The following is a 20,140-nucleotide window of genomic DNA, read 5'->3' on the forward strand; positions in this document are numbered from 1 at the left end:
AAACAGCCTCATTATAACCGCTAAACATTTGTCTATCATGTCATAATGAAAAAATTAAGTTTTTGCCTATAATTTCCTTGCATGTTTCTTTTTAAATAATAGTAACAACTGGGACTTCCCTGGTGGTCCAGTGGGTAAGACTCCTCTCTCCCAATGCAGGGGGCCTGGGTTGGATCCCCAGGCAGGGAACTAGATCCCGTATGCCGCAACTAAGACCCGGCACAGCCAAATAAATAAATAAATAAATATTTTAAAAAACAGTAACAACTGATCATTTACTGTATGCCAAGTGGGCTCCTAAGAATTTTATGTATGTAACTCATTCACTCCTCACAAGTACTCTCTGAAATGGGATCCTGTATTATCCTCATTTTACAGATGACAACAGCGAGACTCAGAAAATTAAACGGCTTGCCCAAGGTCACATAGCAGGTCAGTACAGGGTACGCTGCTTTCAGAGAGCGCGAGAGCAAAAGAACATAAATGGCTCTGCTGCAAATATAATTTGAAACATTTATGTGCAGGTAATACGTACTCAAAAACATTTTATATAAAATGTTTTTTCTTAAATTCTGCTTAAAAACGGAACACGTCTTTTTGGGGGGAGTGCAGCAATTGTTTAAATTACGAAATAGTTCAAACATATCAAGAAGTGCAAAGAGTAGAAAAACTAGTGGACTTTAACAAACATCAATGTCTTTAAAAGTGACAAAAGCTACATCTTCACCAAAGGCCAGTGATCAAGAAAATTTTTAATTATAGCCTTTAAATTCTTCTTAAACTGGGTATAAACAACTCAACTCTCAAAAACCCACCATTTTCCTTTACCAAGGAAATTCAGAAAAAAATAGTTTGGCCAGAATCTAAGAAAGCAAGCTAGACAAAGAATAAGGGGTCAAATCCCAGGCAGCAAATGGAATTCTGAGGATATTGAACGTGACAAGAAATATCACTCCAACAAACCTGGGTTCATGAAATACAAGGCTTCTTTTCTCCTTAACAGGCAGACACCCCAGCGTCCTCCCCACCATCTGCTTGGGGCTCTACCTGGTGCCCCTAGTCCCACACAGTGTGGGCACACCAAGGGGTCCTTCAGCAAGAGATGAAGTTCTACCATAGAGTGGGGATACAGAATAAGAAATGACCACTGACAGAAGGGGTGAGAATGACCAAGAGGAACAGCTGGACACCTCGGAGAGCTCAAGGGGCATTTAATTAGCATGCTCCAGGGCTTAAGCACACAACTGAAGTTTAACTATTAGATGTACCTTCAAGAAATTAAATTAGCTTTGCAATTCAAGTTGCTCTGCCCAGAATTCTGTATTAATCCCTGACCTTGTTGGTCAAACTAACAGACTTAATTTTGCACCAAGAGCCTAGCTGAATCCAAGCCCGATCCTACAACAGATTTGATCCACCAGAGATCTGTGACTAAAACACTCTTAGTCCACACAAGCTGTGGATGCAGCCCCTATCTTCCTGCTATTTCAATGCAGCCCAGCCAGAGTTGTTTCAGTTTTCAATTCTGTGTCTGCCTTAGGTTTACATGAGGTACGTGAAGATTTATGGTGGCCACAAATTCCTATTTTCTCATTGTCTCTGAATTTAGCACAACAAAGTACAAGAACGGGCTCAGAAAAGTAACAGACTGGTTGGAAATTCCATCCAGAACAGTGAGGAGAACATGGCTCCCAAATTTCCAAAGATTCCAGTCGGCTGTGAGCGTAAAAGAGCAACAGCAAAGCAAGTACAATACTGTACACTTCAAGTGTCTACTTCAAAGTCGTATGCGTACTAAGCTCTGTACACTGGCTAATGACACCGTGCAAGTAATTTAACCTCCGTGTGCCTCCACTTCCTCATCAAGGCCTGGCTCCTGGTAAGCACTCAATAAATTATAGCTACAACTATTATTACTGTAACTGGCTTTCTCCAAATTTTCTAGAAGAGTCTGCATTTACAGAAGACACAGACTGAAAACAAGCCAACATATCTATTACCAGGCACCAATACTCAAAGACATTTAAGAGATTTACAAATCTTTGTAATATGCGGTGGATTCAGCTCACGTGCATAGGATTTTAAAATGAAATTGGAACATCAGTACCACGTGCTTACTACCCTCTCTTGCTAATTAGTATTTTTTAAAAGCACGTGTCTGGGAATTCCCTGGCGGTTCAGTGGTTAGGACTTCGCGCTTTCACTGCCAAGGGCCCAGGTTCAATACCTGGTTGGGGAACTAAGATCCCACAAGCTGCGTGGCATGGCAAAAAAAAAAATGTAAAAGTGTGTGTCTTATTTTTAAATATTTTGTTACCAACACCTCAACCCTTGACCATCTACTTGTTACGTGAATTATCTCTGATGCTCTTGGATCCATACTTAGCTTCAACTCCTGAATTTTTATGCAGACTTCAAGGCTTTGTCAGACAAATTTAAAAATATTTTTTTAACATCTTTTTCGGAGTATAATTGCCTTACAATGCTGTGTTAGTTTCTGCTGTATAACAAAGTGAATCAGCCATATACATACACATGTCCCCACATCCCCTCCCTCTTGAGCCTCCCTCCCATCCTCCCTATCCCACCCCTCTAGGTCATCGCAAAGCACAGAGCAGATCTCCCTGTGCTATGTGGCTGCTTCCCACCAGCCAACTATTTTACATTCGGTAGTGCATGTACATCGATGCTACTCTCACTTCGCCCCAGCTTCACCGTCCCACCCCATGTCATCAAGTCCATTCTCTATGTCTACCTCTTTATTCCTGCCCTGCAACTAGGTTCATCAGAACCTTTTTTTTTTTTTTTTGGGGTTCCATATACTTGCATTAGCATATGGTATTTGTTTTTCTCTTTCTGACTTTCTTCACTCTGTATGACAGACTCTAGGTCCATCCACCTCACTACAAATAACTCAATTTCATTTCTTTTTATGGCTGAGTAATATTCCATTGTATATATGTGCCACATCTTCTTTATCCATTCATCTGTCGATGGACATTTGGGTTGGTTCCATGTCCTGGCTATCGTAAATAGCACTGCCATGAACATTGTGGTGCATGTGTCTTTTTGAATTATGGTTTTCTCAGGGTATATGCCCAGTAGTGGGATTGCTGGGTCATATGGTAGTTCTACTTTTAGTTTTTTAAGGAACCTCCATACTGTTTTCCATAGTGGTTGTATCAATTTACATTCCCACCAACAGTATAGGAGGGTTCCCTTTACATCACACCCATTCCAGCATTTATTGTTTCTAGCTATTTTGATAACGGCATTCTGGTCAGTGTGAGCTGATACCTCATTGTAGTTTTGATTTGCATTTCTCTAATAATTAGTGATGTTGAGCATCTTTTCATGTGCCTCTTGGCCATCTGTATGTCTTCCTCGGTGAAATGTCCATTTAGGTCTTCTGCCCATTTTTTAACTGGATTGTTTGTTTTTTTGATATTGAGCTCCATGAGCTGTTTGTGTATATTGGAGATTAATCCTTTGTCTGTTGTTTCATTTGCAAATATTTTCTCCTATTCTGAGGGTTGTCTTTTTGTCTTAGTTATGGTTTCCTTTGCTGTGCAAAAGCTTTTAAGTTTCATTAGGTCTCATTTGTTTATTTTTATTTTTATTTCCATTTCTCTAGGAGGTGGGTCAAAAAGGATCTTGCTGTGATTTATGTGCTAGAGTGTTCTGCCTACATTTTCCTCTAAGAGTTTTATAGTGTCTGGCCTTATATTTTGGTCTTTAATCCATTTTGAGTTTGTGTATGGTGTTAGGGAGCGTTCTACTTTCATTCTTTTACATGTAGCTGTCCAGTTTTCCCAGCACCATTTATTGAAGACACTGTCTTTTCTCCATTGTATACTCTTGCATCCTTTATCAAAAATAAGGTGACCATATGTGTGTGCGTTTATCTCTGGGTTTTCTATCCTGCTCCATTGATCTATATTTCTGTTTTTGTGCCAGTACCGTATTGTCTTGATTACTGTAGCTTTGTAGTCCAGGAGCCTGATTCCTCCAGCTCCGTTTTTATTTCTCAAGATTGCTTTGGCTATTCGGGGTCTTTTGTGTTTCAATACAAATTGTGAAATTTTTTGTTCTAGTTCTGTGAAAAATGCCATTGGTGATTTGATAGGGATTGCACTGAATCTGTAGATTGCTTTGGATAATACAGTCACTTTCACAATGTTGATTCTTCCAATCCAAGAACATGGTATATCTCTCCATCTGTTTGTATCATCTTTAATTTCTTTCATCAGTGTCTTATAGTTTTCTGCATACAGGTCTTTTGTCTCCTTAGGTAGGTTTATTCCTAGGTATTTTATTCTTTTTGTTGCAGTGGTAAATGGGAGTGTTTCCTTAATTTCTCTTTCAGATTTTCCATCATTAGTGTATAGGAATGCAAGAGATTTCTGTGCATTAATTTTGTATCTTGCAACTTTACCAAATTCATTGATTAGCTCTACTAGTTTTCTGGTAGCATCTTTAGGATTCTCTATGTATAGTATCCTGTCATCTGCAAACAGTGACAGTTTTGCTTCTTTTCCGATTTGGATTCCTTTTATTTCTTTTTCTTCTCTGATTGCTGTCACTAAAACTTCCAAAACTGTGTTGAATAACAGTGGTGAGAGTGGGCATCCTTGTCTTGTTACTGATCTTAGTGGAAATGGTTTCAGTTTTTCACCATTGAGAACGATGTTGGCTGTGGCTTCGTCATATATGGCCTTTATTATGTTGAGGTAAGTTCCCTCTGTGCCTACTTTCTGGAGAGTTTTTATCATAAATCGGTGTTGAATTTTGTCTAAAGCTTTTTCTGCATCTACTGAAATTATCATATGGGTTTTATCCTTCAGTTTGTTAATATGGTGTATCACATTAATTGATCTGCGTATATTGAAGAATCCTTGCATTCCTGGGATAAACTCCACTTCATCCTGGTGTATGATCCTTTTAATATGCTGTTGGATTCTGTTTGCTAGTATTCTGTTGAGGATTTCTGCATCTATGTTCATCAGTGATATTGGCCTGTAGTTTTCTTTGTTTGTGACATCTTTGTCTGGTTTTAGTGTCAGGGTGATGGTGGCCTCATAGAATGAGTTGGGAGTGTTCCTCCCTCTGCTATATTTTGGAAGAATCTGAGAAGAATAGGTGTTAGCTCTGCTCTAAATGTTTGATAGAATTCGCCTGTGAAGCCACCTGGTTCTGGGCTTTTGTTTGTTGGAAGATTTTTAATCACAGTTAAAAATCCTGGTATCTACCCATTGGGGGAAAGCAGGGTGGTTTCGGAAAAAAAAAAAAAAATCACACAATGTCAGAATTGAAAATGACCTCCTCGTCCAATCCCTGATTTTACAACAAATGATAGTGAAGGTGAGAATAACTAGTCCAAGCACCTTGGCCAGGAGAGTGCAGCCAAGGCAGGGCCAGAGCGGGGACGTGGCTTCTGATCACTATGCAAATAATGGTAGAGACTCACCTCAAGCTCAGGAAACCACTTTCTATCATTTCAGGAAAGAGCTTAACTTCCCAGGTTTCATCTAGTTTCAGAGAAGATAATACCCCAGAATTTCGGCTGGCTGACTTAAGGGATTCCCAGAAGCTTTACCGCTAAGTATTCTATCACAACCATGATGAATTCAAATGAGCCACTGAGGGGTTTTGGATTCCTGAGTCTCACAGTCAAGGTAAAGGCATGGATTTAAGCTTCGTGGAAGGAACAAAAACTGTTATCGGTTGCAGAATACTCATTTTCACTAAGATGTTTTCACTGCAAAGGTTGTATTTCTCGGGACTAAAAACTCTAGAGATAAGAGCAGGCTGAGATGAGTTGATGGGGAGTGATGGATATGCAAAAAGAGAGCAGCTACTATTACTTAACTGATCTAGAAATAAGTTGTTAAAAATCAGAATCCTGGTAATATTCTCATGGCATCTAATGAATAAACATCAAGTAAATCAATCTATTTGAGCACTCAAGAGTGGGATTAAAAAGTATTATCAACAGATTTAAATTGAAAGCTGGGAAATAAGAGGGACAGAACATATTTCATCAGTTCTTCAAGTGATTCAAGTAATGAAAAGAATCTTGAAAGAATTCACATAATCAAGCAGGAAATAGAAGTCTCTTATAGTCAGCAGAACATTACACTAGTGTTCTTTTTTTTTTTTTCTTTGCGGTACGCGGGCCTCTCACTGTTGTGTCCTCTCCCGTTGCGGTGCACAGGCTCTGGACGCTCAGGCTCAGCAGCCATGGCTCACGGGCCCAACTGGTCCGCGGCATGTGGGATCTTCCTGGACCGGGGCACGAACCCATGTGCCTTGCATCGGCAGGCGGACTCTCAACCACTGCGCCACCAGGGAAGCCCCTACACTAGTGTTCTTATGCCACCTTTGTTTAGTCTTTTGAATAACAGTTTTATTTGCTCTTTTCCTCTACCTTGGAATTATTACTGGGTTTTGAAATGTCCACTCTTTTTAGGGCTGTGACTGCGATGCCTATGTGGATACTATATAGTCAATTCATAGATAAGGAATTGAGCAGTTCAGGGCAACTAGCCCAAGGTAACACAATTAAAACCTTGGAGGAGGACTGAGGTCACACAACTAGTTAATGACAGAAGCATTAACTTTCACTGTCTTTGGAGTAAGAATCAGAAGACTGGAGCTAACAACTTCATTTCTTCTTCACAACAATCCCATGAGGATGGACTAATTAGCCCTGCTTTCCTAGTGACAAATGCAAGTTCCTAAGAGGTTGTGATTCATTCAAGTCATACAGCAAGAAAGCTGTAATACCCAGAGCCAGCTGGTGGTGGAAGCTACAAATGGGCAGAATTCTTCTGGAAGCAAACTGGTGTTACATATCAAAGGTCTTTAAAATGTGCACACTCGTTAGCCTAGGAAGTGATCAGAAATATACACAAATATTTCCATTCATGGATTTACTATAATATTATCTATAATAGTGAAAAAAATAGAAAACAACAATAAGAGCTATCATGCCAGTGGAATATTATGAAAGCATCAAAAATCATGTTTTCAAGGAATGTGTAATGACACAGAAAAATGTTCACAGTGTGTCCATAAATGACAAGGTCGGGCTAAATAAACAGAACAATTCCAATTTTGTTATTCAAAAAAAAATACATATACATACATATGCAAACATACACAAGGACATATGGAAGGATCTATATCAAAATGTTAAATGCAGATACAACAAGTAATAAAATTATGGACCTAAAACATGATTAGAAAAATAATTTTTAAAGAAACGAAACCTTACCCATACTGCTGCTATGTAATTTTTGTTTGGATAAATACTTAAAAGCCTATTTACTTAAAAAGTATACTTCTTATTAGAGAATTTCTCTTAATACTAGTGATTATTTAAGTTTTTCTATTTGCCAGGCATATTTCATATATATGCCCTCACATAACCCTTAAAATAACCCTGTGAAAGATTATTATCACTCCATTTTAGAGGTGAGAAATGTGAGGGTCCAAGATGTGAGACGTGACATCTGGGAAATAAGAAAACCAGATCATGTACCAAGGGGCACTTCTCTAAAGCTTCACATTTGTTAAGCACACAGGCAAAACCTCGTTTCACACCGAATAATCTTTCTAAAGGCAGAACATATTAGGCTTTTAGTTCAGGAGTTGGCATGTGGAAGATGATGAACAGGATGTCTATAAGTTGCTTCAAAGTATTTCAGCGTGTGCAGCATAATGTTATGGTGCATGTGTTAGCTCAAGTTACACACCAGGTAGTAAGTTGCCCTAATGTAGGCTTCACGCTCCAGGCGTTGGCTATGAGCATTGTAATCAACAATCTTCACTCTACGGAAACCTCAGTTGTCTTTATCAGCAACCACCAGAGGCTTTGATAATTAGCATAAGTAATGTTAAAATAGTGAAGTTTCACTGGCTTGCTCACTAGCATAATGGATATTAGCAATGGACTCTCATTACCTCAATTAGTAGAACTTAAGATATGGAGATTAGCTCAAAATTCTAGAGCGACGCTCATCCTTGCAATGAGGATTTAAGACTAGTTAGCAATGCCTTCACCTGCCAACTTTAGGGAAGGCACCCACAGTCTATGACTAAATAGTCCTGCAGCCAGACACTGGACTGAAGATTCTGGCTACCTGATGCTATCTGTAAAACAGCTGCATCTTGCCTTTGGAATATCATCAGCTCTGCCTGCAGAGAACGAAGCGCCCAGAAGGACGGAGATGTAATCAAACTTACAGAACAGGAAGCTACTTTGGGTGTCCTTGTAAATGATTAACAAAGCATCTGTATGTGTTGCAGAACTTTTTCATAAGCTGGTAGTGAGGTTATGAGGGTGCAGCTGACCCTCACCATTCCCAATAGGTACCAAAAAGACGTTAACAGCTGTACATACAACCTGGCATATACCCATCTGCTTAGGTCAGTACGACAGGCAATTCCGACACTGCTCCTAGTGTTCCTGACCTCTTGGTATTTATGCCCTTGTGTAACCCCTTCCCTTGACTGTGGGCTACACCGGGTGACTTGCTCCTAATGAACAGAAAACAGAAAATAAAGGGATGTCACTGCTGTGATTAGGAAACAAAAAAACTATGGCTTTTGCCTTGCTTGCACCCTCTTGCCCTCCCTCTTGCTTGCTGCCATGTTGTGAGATGCTGTATAGAAAGGCCCACATGGCAAGGAACCAAGGGAGGCCAGCAGAGTCCTACCAGCAACGACGTGAGTGTTTGGAACTGAATCCTCTCCATTGAGCCTTCAGATGAGATCGCAGCCCCAGCCAACAACTTGATTACATCCTTGTGCAACCATAAGGCTGAGCGCCCAACTAAGCCATGCCAGACTCCTGACCCACAGAAACTGAGAGACAATGAACGTGTGCTGTTGCAAGCTGTGGAGTGTTGGGGTAGTCTGTTACATAGCAACAGATAACTAATACAGTTAGTTTAAAAAAATGATGCAACAGATTTTTCCAATGCCCATTTGGACTACATATATAGTACCTGAATATACTACACTATATACATATAGCATATAGTGTGTATGTGTGTATATATCCATATATCCACATACATGCATCCAATATATATACACACACACAACGTACATATATATACACTAGTATACATATATACATACTAGTATATATACAAGAGCAGTATCTTCTGCCTCAAAGAATTATCTTCCACTATTAAAATGGATTTCATAAGGCTCAAATAAGCACACACCCTAAGGAAGCAGCATATTCAGATCTCTTTAGCCATAACATGTCTAGGCCAGACCTTCTTTAAAAAGATGCACAAGTTGTTTGACTTGCCCACGTTGTTTCAGTGACAAATATTTCACATGCTGTTGAATTCAATCTCTTTCTGCTTCAGCCTCCCAATCAATACAATAAGAATAATGATGGAACCAATAATGGGGCCTTGCCAGGAGAGTGGCTGAAATAACAAATTATTTTATCACACATTGAAAATGTATTTCATAAACTTAAAAAAAAAATCTCTGTGTGAGTACATAATGAAGGCCCTGCATTTCCGCAGCATTTGTAGTCATCCCGAAGTACTCAGACAACTGGACTAAAAAAAGAACACTTGCATGACAAGACTGTTATCACCCATATTATCTCCTGCACCTCTCCCAGAAAAGTAAAATGTGGGATTTACAAGAACCACATGGGAGTTCACCAAATAGCTCTTTTGATTTTTGTTTGGAATTTGGGGGGTGGTAGGGGAGTGGGGGATGAACTGGTGATTGTTTTGTTTTGATTTGGAGAGATGGAGACAAAAACTACAAAAGACAGTTACACCCGATGCAGTATAAAGCACGCTTTCTCAGTGGGGACAATACTGAAACCAGATGACAATTTGTTCATGGAAGTGAAAAATATCTTGCACTTTTTATGTATATAGCAAAGATATAATACAGTGTATAAACAGATAATTAGGATATTTATCATAATTATAGGATAATACTATAGGATATCAGTATTAACATTGGGTGGGGGGGACAATTAGGAAAAAAGTCTACAAAGGATCCTTAGTTGGGGGGTGATAATGGAAAAAAGACTAAGCAACACTGGCCTGAGGGTTGCCTTCCCAGAATTGGGGAGCACCTGCAGAGCCATGTCTGCCCCAGGTAATATCCTGATCTCTGTTTCCTGTTCTGAGGATCCCTGAGGTTAGACTTGGCTGGCGTGGGTTACAACCAGCTCTGCTTCACAGTTGCTGGCCATTCCCCTAGGCTGCAGAAATGTGTATGAAGCCTTGCATGTTTCCCAGATTTCCACCAATCCCTATTTTCCTTCAGATCTTCCTCTGTTTCCTTAGTCAGTTTTTTGAGTGCTTGCTTACCTGGAGGCATATGTATCTGTATGTATATGGCAAAATATGTATTTGACAACTAGCATACTACTTGTCCACAGTATGAGAAAAATACACAGTAATGATACTGTCCATTGCTGTCATGGACAAAGATAGACAGCTATCTCAAAAAGAAACTTTTAGGAAGTTTCCTTGAAAAATTAAACACAGAATTACCATATAATCCAGCAAAGAACTGAAAGCAGAGATTTAAACAGATATTTATTCACCTTTGTTCATAGTAGCAACGTTTTGTGTCAGAAAGGCCCCCGAATTGCAAGTCACCTCAAAGTGGTAAAGGGAAAAGAGAAAAGCAGTTGAACAAGCCCCCAGAGGAACAAAATCAGAAGTGATCCTGAAACAGGAGGGAAGGGGGCAGGGCACAACCTTTAAAAGAATGACAGCCATAGGACATGACAAAAACTGGTGAGAACTAACTAGGTCCAAGATGGCAGAAGATTCAACTTCCAGTAGACCTTGAGCCTCAGGATACGCTCACTGTAACACATCAGCACGTTAAATGACAAACCCACAGGCGCCATGACAGTTTCAAGGCCGACCATAAAAGGTCAAAAAGTGGGCCATGGTCCAATTCCCCACTCCTTCCCCATAACAGCTGAAATACTCCTACCACTCATTAGCCTATGAAATTATCCACCCCTATAAACACTGACAACCCCCGTACCCTGGTCCCTCTCACCTTCTGAGACAGCCCACACTCTGTCTGTGGAGCGCGTTTCTCTCAAATAAATCCACTTCTTACCTATCACTTTGTCTCTCACTGAATTCTTTCTGTGACAAGAATCAAGAACCTGAGTTTCATTAAGTCCTGAGACCAGGTGTGCGATCTCAATTAAAAGACCGTGGGTTCAACGTTCATTGCAGCTCTATTTACAATAGCCAGGACATGGAAGCAACCTAAGTGTCCATCGACAGATGAATGGATAAAGATGTGGCACATATATACAATGGAATATTACTCAGCCATAAAAAGAAACGAAATTGAGTCATTTGTAGTGAGGTGGATGGACCTAGAGTGTCATGCCGAGTAAGTCAGAAAGAGAAAAACAAATACCGTATGCTAACACATATATACGGAATCTAAAGAAAAAAAAAAGTATGACAAACCTAGGGGCAGGACAAGAATAAAGACACAGACGTAGAGAATGGACTTGAGGACATGGGGAGGGGGAAGGGTAAGCTGGGAAGAAGTAAGAGGGTGGCATGGACATATATACACTACCAAATGTAAAACAGATAGCTAGTGGGAAGCAGCCACATAGCACAGGGAGATCAGCTCGGTGCTTTGTGACCACCTAGAGGGGTGGACTAGGGAGGGTGGGAGGGAGATGCAAGAGGGAGGAGATATGGGGATATATGTATATGTATAACTGATTCACTTTGTTATACAGCAGAAACTAACACACCATTGTAAAGCAATTATACTCCAATAAAGATGTTAAAAAAATAAATAAATAAGAAGGCATTCCATAACATCTCAAGATTAATCTCCTTCTCTCCTGTGGTCACATAGGGCACAATTAAAATCATTAAAGTAGAATGCATATATCCAAAAAAAAAAAAAATGACCGTGGTTCAAGTCCCAGTCTGGGTTGCACAGTTTCAATCTCACCTTGGGGGTCCACATCTAGGACTAGGTTTTAATTTATACACACAGATATAGATATATAGATATAGATAGATAGATAGATATGTACTTAGTGAGCACCTAGTTTTTCTTTTTCTGGGAAAAAAACAGCTCCCACCTTCACCACTGTTACCATGACTATTAGCCTCAAGCTCTAACCTGCCCTCTTCCTGGAAGGAAGGGAAGTGTTATATTGTCTTACAGGAAACCGCCAGAACAGAAAAACAAGAGGCCACCAGAATCGGTTAGAACGAATCAAATCCAAGAAGGTGGAAGACCTGACCTCCAGCAGACCCTGAGCCTCATTATATGCTCATGATAACAATATCATGCTGAATGACACACCTACCAGTGCCATGACAGGAAGTACCGGACCACAGAAGGAAGAAAAAGAAGTGGCACCCAGTTGCAGGAAGAACCCTGCCTTTTCCCAGAAAACCAATGCATATGCACCCACCACCACCATTAACCCTGCCTTTAAAAATCTCGCCTTGATCAACTCCCCACCCCCAGAAGTTGATTTGTGAACTAATTTCCTGCTTCTCCAGTCTCTGGCCGTTGAATAAAATTTGTGCTGTTTCAGTCACAGCATCGTTTCACTATTGGCTGTCTGAATCCAAATGGAAAAAGAACCTTCGCCACCACCGAGGCAGGGGGCTTCTGCTGAGCTATGGTCCAACGATCAATCTGGTAACATCCCCACTAAAGAGCCTCAGGGATAAAGTTCTAAACTGAAAATAAAGTCACCTAAAACACTCTAATGATGACTTCTACAGAAACCACTTAATCAGGCTCAGCTGTGAAGGTTTATCAGGAAGTCAGGCTGATACCGGAAAACATCACCACTTGGGTAAAAGATAAAAGATACTTAAGCATGACTCATTGGCTGCTAAAATTGAAAAGCTAACTAATTAAACTAAGCCTCTTTAAAAAAAAAAAAAAAGTCAAGTCAGAAAAGGCAAAAGGTAGCAGGAAAAATATTTTCTTCCTTCTGAGCATAAATAAGCGGGAATTGAGAGGAATCACTGGATTACTCACTTTAAAAATTTAGTCACTTGATGATTTCCAGATAAGCCACCAGAAACCAGCGGTGGACCTTGCTGTGCATTCTATTTCCTTTTTACTCATGTCCACGTTACGTACTGAGCACTGTCCTAGGTACTGTGGTTGGGGGGACTGGGTGTAAGATGAATGAAACTGTCACTCTGTCATCAAGAGCCTAGTACTACTGTTAAGACCATGCCAGAAAACTTTAGGAGTATTTACCCGTTCTACCGCCCCTTTCCCTGGGAACTAACACCCTAACACTGATCCACGTAGCTGTGACATAGGATTAGCCATATTTACACAACCCGGCTTCACCCCTCCTGGCCATGTTTGACCTATGGAAGGCCACTGAGAGTTCCTTCCAGGGAATTTGGAAAGGAAGAAATAAGCAGTCTCCCTGTTGGCCAGAAAGCTACCTAACAGTACACTTGGACTGCGGAGGCCCACGTCGCACTATACAGCCTGTGAAGCAGAGAAAACCAGACTGCACAAGAAGAGAATAAAGCCGATGCATATTCGTATGGACAAGTGCTAAAGAAGGAATACCACCTGGGTTCCTGGCAGCTCTCAGTTCCAGGGCAGACCATTCTGAAGCCTGCCAGCCTCACCACCCTCGTAGCTCTGTATCAAGCTAGCCTAAGGTAGTTTCTGTTATTTGCCACCAAAGAGCCCTAATAAATACAGAGGGAGTAGGACCACAACACACATTCATCTAAAGCACAGCATGATGCTGAGTTGGCTAGCATTCTGCTTCATTCACCTGAACACATCTTGAACAGTGAGTGGCACAGCAAGTGATAAAAGATGGGGGCGTGAGTCCAGTCTCCACCCTTTGCCAGTCCTGTGACCTTGAGTAAATCCATTTAGCCCACACTCAACACAGTGCCTCCCACAAAGCGGGTACTCAAAATATATCTGCCAGAGGAAGGACTCTGGGCAAGTAGCCACCTACAGACTGGGTGCACTTACCTCTTCAAGACATTTCTCATCAATAAAATGGGAATAATAGTGTCTCTTTATGTATCTCACAGAATCAGAATGTACACAATCACTGTGTGATTAAAAGTCACTAAAAGGTTCAGAATGATGGGCAGGTCAAACAGAGACCCACTCGGATTAAACAAACAGTATTTATTTATCTAAAGCAAGGGCTGGCAAACTATAGCCCACAGGCCAAATCCAGCCACCACCTGTGTTTGTATGGTCCACAAGATAACAATGGTTTTTACAAATGAACATTTGCAACCAATATGATGGTAGGGAATACTAATTTTTAACCCCAACTCAGGTAAATGTTATCTCCCCCCAAAAAAGAATTCCGTTCTTTTAAGAATTATATGCTTAGTAGACTTTTATTGTAAAAACTATACTCAATTACTATTATTATAATTTTAATTTTGTCAATAAAAAATGTGTGCACATTTGGTTCTCTCTTGTTACAAAGCACCTACACAGTATCTTGATTTCGCCTATTGGCCCACAAAGTCTAACAAATTTACTATCTGGCTCTTTACCGAAAAACTTTGCCACTTTTAATCTCAACAATGTCTCTGGGAATTCCCTGGTGGTCCAGTGGTTAGGACTCTGACGTCCACTGCAAAGATTACAGTTCAATCCCTGGTTGGGGTACTAGGATCCTGCAAGCCACGCGGTGCACCCATAAATAAATAAATAAACAAACAAACAATGTCCAAGAAGTCAACTCAGTCAGGGATATAGAACCAAAGTTACCTTCTCATCAGCACTATTATTTTTAGAGTGCAATTTTGCAGAAGATGGGGCTGTTTACAAATGCATATTTTGCAAGATAGCAGGGTAAACCCGCAATAATGCCTGAGTAAGTGACAGTCACATCAGACCTTGCAGAAGCTCAACTATCCACTTCAAGCCCAGGCTTACACAGGCAGGGCCAGCCTGGCGATGTGCTCACCAGGGTCAGGAACACATCATCAATCTAGACAGTATGTCTGTGGAGTACAGTACAGTACCAAATATTCATCCATCACCCTCAGCCTCCCAGATTAACACACTGTGGTCGAGGTTCATTCTTGAACCTAGATCTGTAAAACGAGAACCAACGTCTATTACCCATAAAATCTCTAAGGTCATAACGATAGTTCTTTAGACCAGCCATTAAGCCTGTCCCACAAAACAAAACTAGGTAACATGCATCATACCTGAGTAAACCCTGGAAATAAGTGATTATGTTCACCAACATAATTAATAACAATAATAATGATAAATAGTTTTTAAATATAATAAATAAAACAAATACTAATAAACTAATGTAAAAATATTTTGGAACACCTACAATAGGCATATAAAGGTGCATAAGAAATGGACTTTCCTAGGCAAGAAAACAGGATATATGAGTCTCTTATGTAATACTATATAAAACAGATGAAAAAAAGAATAGCACTACTTAAAACACAGGGTTAACACAGGACCTTAGAACTTCAAGGTGGCCTCTGAATAACACTCATGGAAGCCTAAGCTCCCACAAGTATAGAGCTTGAAAACCACAATAAAAGACAATCAGCAGCTCCAGAGCTCTGTGTCTCCTTTGTCCAGAATATCAGGACAACAGTAACAGCTATTTCCAAGGTTTGTGAGCATTAAATGAATTGATGATTAAATATTCTTTTTAGTGAGTAGCACATGGTAAGTGCTACTCCATAAATATTAGCTATTAGTATCTTTTTTACTAAATAGCTGTCATCACATTGTATATACAGTAAATATAATTATTCATTCTGATTATTTCTCTTTATTAGACTATACGTATTCCCATATTATCACATATTCTTCATTGGCATGCTTTTAACTTAATGAGCCACAAATGGCACTTTAGTTTTACTTTGATTTGGATTTATGTAATAATTAGTGAGGGTAATTATCTTTGCATATATTTATTAATTGTATATTTTTCTTGTTTTGTCTGTTCATGAGCCTTGTTCAAGAACCCAGTGGGAATCTCCATGGTTTCTTAAAATTAATGTTGGTTCAAAGTGAAAAGAAGCTTACCTTCTGGGCACCCTGTCTTAAAAATGTGCTGGCAAAAGTTTCCAAAACGCAGTTGAGAAAACCAGCCCCTGTGATTGAAATCCTGCCTTTTTGAATGAACTCTGTCCTGCAAAAAACAAAAATATACATCTTTGTAACACAACATTGTAAAGCAACTATACTCCAATAAAAATTAAAATATATATAAATATATATATACACACACACACACACACACGTTTGGTGTCATTGGTGTCACCTTTGGTGTCATTCTATATTTGAATATTTAAATTATAGGGATTTCCAACAGCATTATTACCACTTATAATCAACACAAAATAATATCCATAATAATTCAATAATTGCCTATTACAACAAAGATTTTATCAAAAGGAGACTTCCAGTTTATATAATATAAGCAACGTATTATATTCAAATTAAAGACTATTCATTTCAAGTTGCTAAGAAAGTAGATTTTAAAAGTTCTCACCACACACACAAACTGTAACTATGTGAGGTAACGGATGTGTTAAATAACCTTATTGTAATAATTATTTTACAATATATACATATATCAAATCATTACACTGTACACCTTAAACTCACACAATATTACATGTCACTTACATCTCAATAAAGCTGGAAAGAAGAGAAAACACATGGGTACATTATGCTGATTATAAAAACTGCAGAACACAGAATTTTTATTTATACCTAACAAATAATTCAATCATCAAACTGTAATAGGACAGTCAACAAACTTTAAGAATCTCTACCTGACCCAAAATAAATAAATTTAACTTATTCTAAGTTATATATATATATATATATATATATATTTATATATATATATTTCTCATTCCATGCTACAAAATGTCTTGTTAAAATTGAGTATAAGACGATAATCAGCTGTATGACCTCAGGTAAATTACTCAGATTCTCTTAACTCAGTTTCTTCCCATGAAAATTGGGAATAATTATAGTATCTTCCTTTTACAACTAGTGTCAGAAGTAAATGAATTAACACATACAACAGGAACATGAACAGTTCCTGACACAAAGTAAGGAACTTATTATATGTTAGCCACCATTACTAAAGAGAGATAGACAGAGACAGGAAAGAAGCCTGGAATGACTTCTTTAATCTTTGATTAGAAAAGGAGGTGAGACAGATTATATGTGCCACTAACCTATTTAAAGTTCTACCAATATTGGGACTTCCCTGGTGGCACAGTGGTTAAGAATCTGCCTGCCAGTGAAGGGGACACGGGTTTGAGCCCTGGTCCGGGAAGATCCCACATGCCATGGAGCAACTAAGCCTGTGTGCCACAACTACTGAGCCTGCGCTCTAGAGCCCGCGAGCCACAACTACTGAAGCCCGTGTGCCACAACTACAGAAGCCCATGCACCTAGAGCCCATGCTCCATAAAAAGAGAAGCCACCGCAATGAGAAGCCAGTGCACCACAATGAAGAGTAGCCCCCACTCACTGCAACTAGAGAAAGCCTGCACACAGCAACGAAGACCCAACACAGCCAAAAATAAATAAATAAATAAATAAATACATGTATTAAAAATAAAAAAAGTTCTACCAATATTAATTATCTCCATTTCATAAAGCAAAGATTTGAATAACACTTGAGAGATGTCATAAATATGGCAGGATAGGAAGCCCCAGGCCCTCATTCCCCCACAGAGACCCCAACTTACAGGCCAAGTTGCCTTTATGAGAAGTGCATAAACCAGCTAAGAGACTGCAGCACCCCAGGCAAGTACAAAGCCAAGCAGAGCCACACCGAAGTGAACAAAAATGTTTGCTGCATTTACCTGCCACAGTCCCCATCCACCCAGCACAGGGCACCACAATCAGGGAAAAAACCCTGTCTCCTGGCTTCTCCTTGAAAGGAAAGAAAAGAGCGGAATGTACAGCTAACATTCTGACTTTACAGTGGGCTGTCCAAGGAACTGGTTTCTGTCTTGCCTGACTCAGAAGGCTGAAGGGAACAGCAGCATACTTTGGATGTCTGGGGGCTGCTAAGAACAAAAGCAAGCATGGTGGCTTGTTATAGCACCAAAGAATCTGCAGTACCACAAACAGACACCAGGGAGAGCAAGAGAATATGAGCTCTTGATAACAGGGGCAAACCTTCTAACTGGAAAATTACACACACAAGCCCCAAAGAGAAACATCCTCACAAAAGACATGAGGGCCACCCCCCCCAAAATCTCTACCCAGGCTGATGGGTGAAGGTCTTCCCCTGCACAAAGCCAGACTGCAGAGGTTGGGAGAGGTGGCTGTCTTTTCAAATGCCCAAGTCTCAATAAAAGATCACAAAGTAAACAAAGAAACAAGGAATCAAGGCCCAACCAAAATAACAAGATAAATCTCTGGAAACCAATCCTAAAGAAATAGAAATCTATTAATTACCTGACAAAGAATTCAAAATAACCACCTGAAAGATGGTCAATGAGTTAAAAGAGAACAGAGGTAGACAACTAAATGAAATCAGGAAAATGAGGCATGAACAAAATAAGAATATCAACAAAGAGACAGAAACTAATTTTAAGAAAAAAAAAAAAAACAGTAATCCAGGAACCGAAGAATAAAATATAAAAACTGAAAAATTCACTAGAAGGTTGTTAAACACCAGATTTGATCAAGCAGCAGAAAGAATCAGTGAACTTGAAGACAAGTCATTTAAAATTACTGAGTCAGAGGAGAATGAAAAACGAAAAAGAAAAAAGAATGAAGAAAAGTTAAGATGGCCTGATGGACTTACAGGACATCATGAAGTGGTCAATGTACACATAACGGGAGTGCCAGAAGGAGAGGAGAGAAAGAAAGAAGCAAAAAGCCTATGTGAAGAAATAATGGCAGAAAACTTCCCAAATTTGAGGAAGAAAATGGACATCCAAATTCAAGAAGCTCAATGATGCCAAAGAGGATAAATCCTAAAGAGACCCACATCAAGACTTTTATAATCAAATCATCAAGTCGCAGACAATGAGAGAGAATCTTGAAAGCAGCAAGAAAAAAAGCAACTTGTCACATACAAGGGAGCCCACATATAATTTTCAGTGATTTCTCAGGAGAAACTTAGTAGTTCACAAAAAACTGGTATGATATATTCAAAGTGCTAAACAAAAAAAAAACTGTAAACCAAGAATGCTGTATTTGTTAAAACTATCCTTCAACAATGAAGGTGAGCTCTTTGTTTCCTGGTGCACGAGGAGAGGGAATTAAGAGCACTGCTTAAAGGAGGTCCAGAGACGGGCACGAGCCGCAGCTAACAGCGCGGACCCCAGAGACAAGCATGAGACGCTAAGGCTGCTGCTGCTGACACCAAGAAGCCTGTGTGTGAGCACAGGTCACTGTCCACATCTCCCTTCCAGGGAGCCTGTGCAGCCCGCCAATGCCAGGGTCCCGGGATCCAGGGACAACTTCCCTGGGAGAACGCACAGCGCGCCTCAGGCTGGTACAACATCAGGCTGGTGCAACATCACGCCGGCCTCTGCCGCCACAGGCTCGCCCCACACTCCCTCCCCCTGGCCTGAGTGAGCTGGAGCCCCTTTAACCCCGTCCTGTCTGAGCGAAGAACAGATGCCCTCCGGCGACCTACAAGCAGAGGCAGGGCCAAATCCAAGGCTGAGCCCCTGTGAGCTGTGAGAACAAAGAAGAGAAAGGGAAATCTCTCCCAACAGCCTCAGGAGCAGCGGATTAAATCTTCACAATCATCTTGATGTACCCTGCATCTGTGGAATTCCTGAATAGACAATGAATCATCCCAAATTGAGGAGGTAGACTGTGAGAGCAAGATTTACTATTTTTTCCCCTTTTCCTCTTTTTGAGAGAGTGTATGTATATGCTTCTGTGTGAGATTTTGTCTGTATAGCTTTGCTTTCAACATTTGTCCTAGGGTTTCTTCTGTCTGTTTTTCTTTTGTTTTTTATACTTTTTAAAAAACTTTTTTTCTTAATAATTATTTTTTATTTTAATAACTTTATTTTGTTTTACCTTATGTTATTTTCCTTCCTTCCTTCCTTCCTTCCTTCCTTCCTTCCTTCCTTCCTTC

General features: G+C 39.9%; 1 protein-coding gene across 3 annotated transcripts in view; it reads right to left on the reverse strand.

The window, feature by feature from the left end:
* Positions 1–20,140, reverse strand: part of PRELID2 (PRELI domain containing 2) — an 81,011-nt gene that overhangs the window by 13,246 nt on the left and 47,625 nt on the right. For all 3 annotated transcript variants that reach the window (XM_029217789.1, XM_029217788.1, XM_029217790.1), the window contains one exon: positions 16,090–16,195. In XM_029217789.1, coding sequence (XP_029073622.1) covers positions 16,090–16,195 — 106 coding nt within the window. The remainder of the gene's footprint in view (positions 1–16,089; positions 16,196–20,140) is intronic.

Source organism: Monodon monoceros, unplaced genomic scaffold (assembly GCF_005190385.1).
Source record: "Monodon monoceros isolate NGI ecotype Baffin Bay Population unplaced genomic scaffold, NGI_Narwhal_1 Super_Scaffold_12, whole genome shotgun sequence".
Lineage (NCBI taxonomy): Eukaryota > Metazoa > Chordata > Mammalia > Artiodactyla > Monodontidae > Monodon > Monodon monoceros.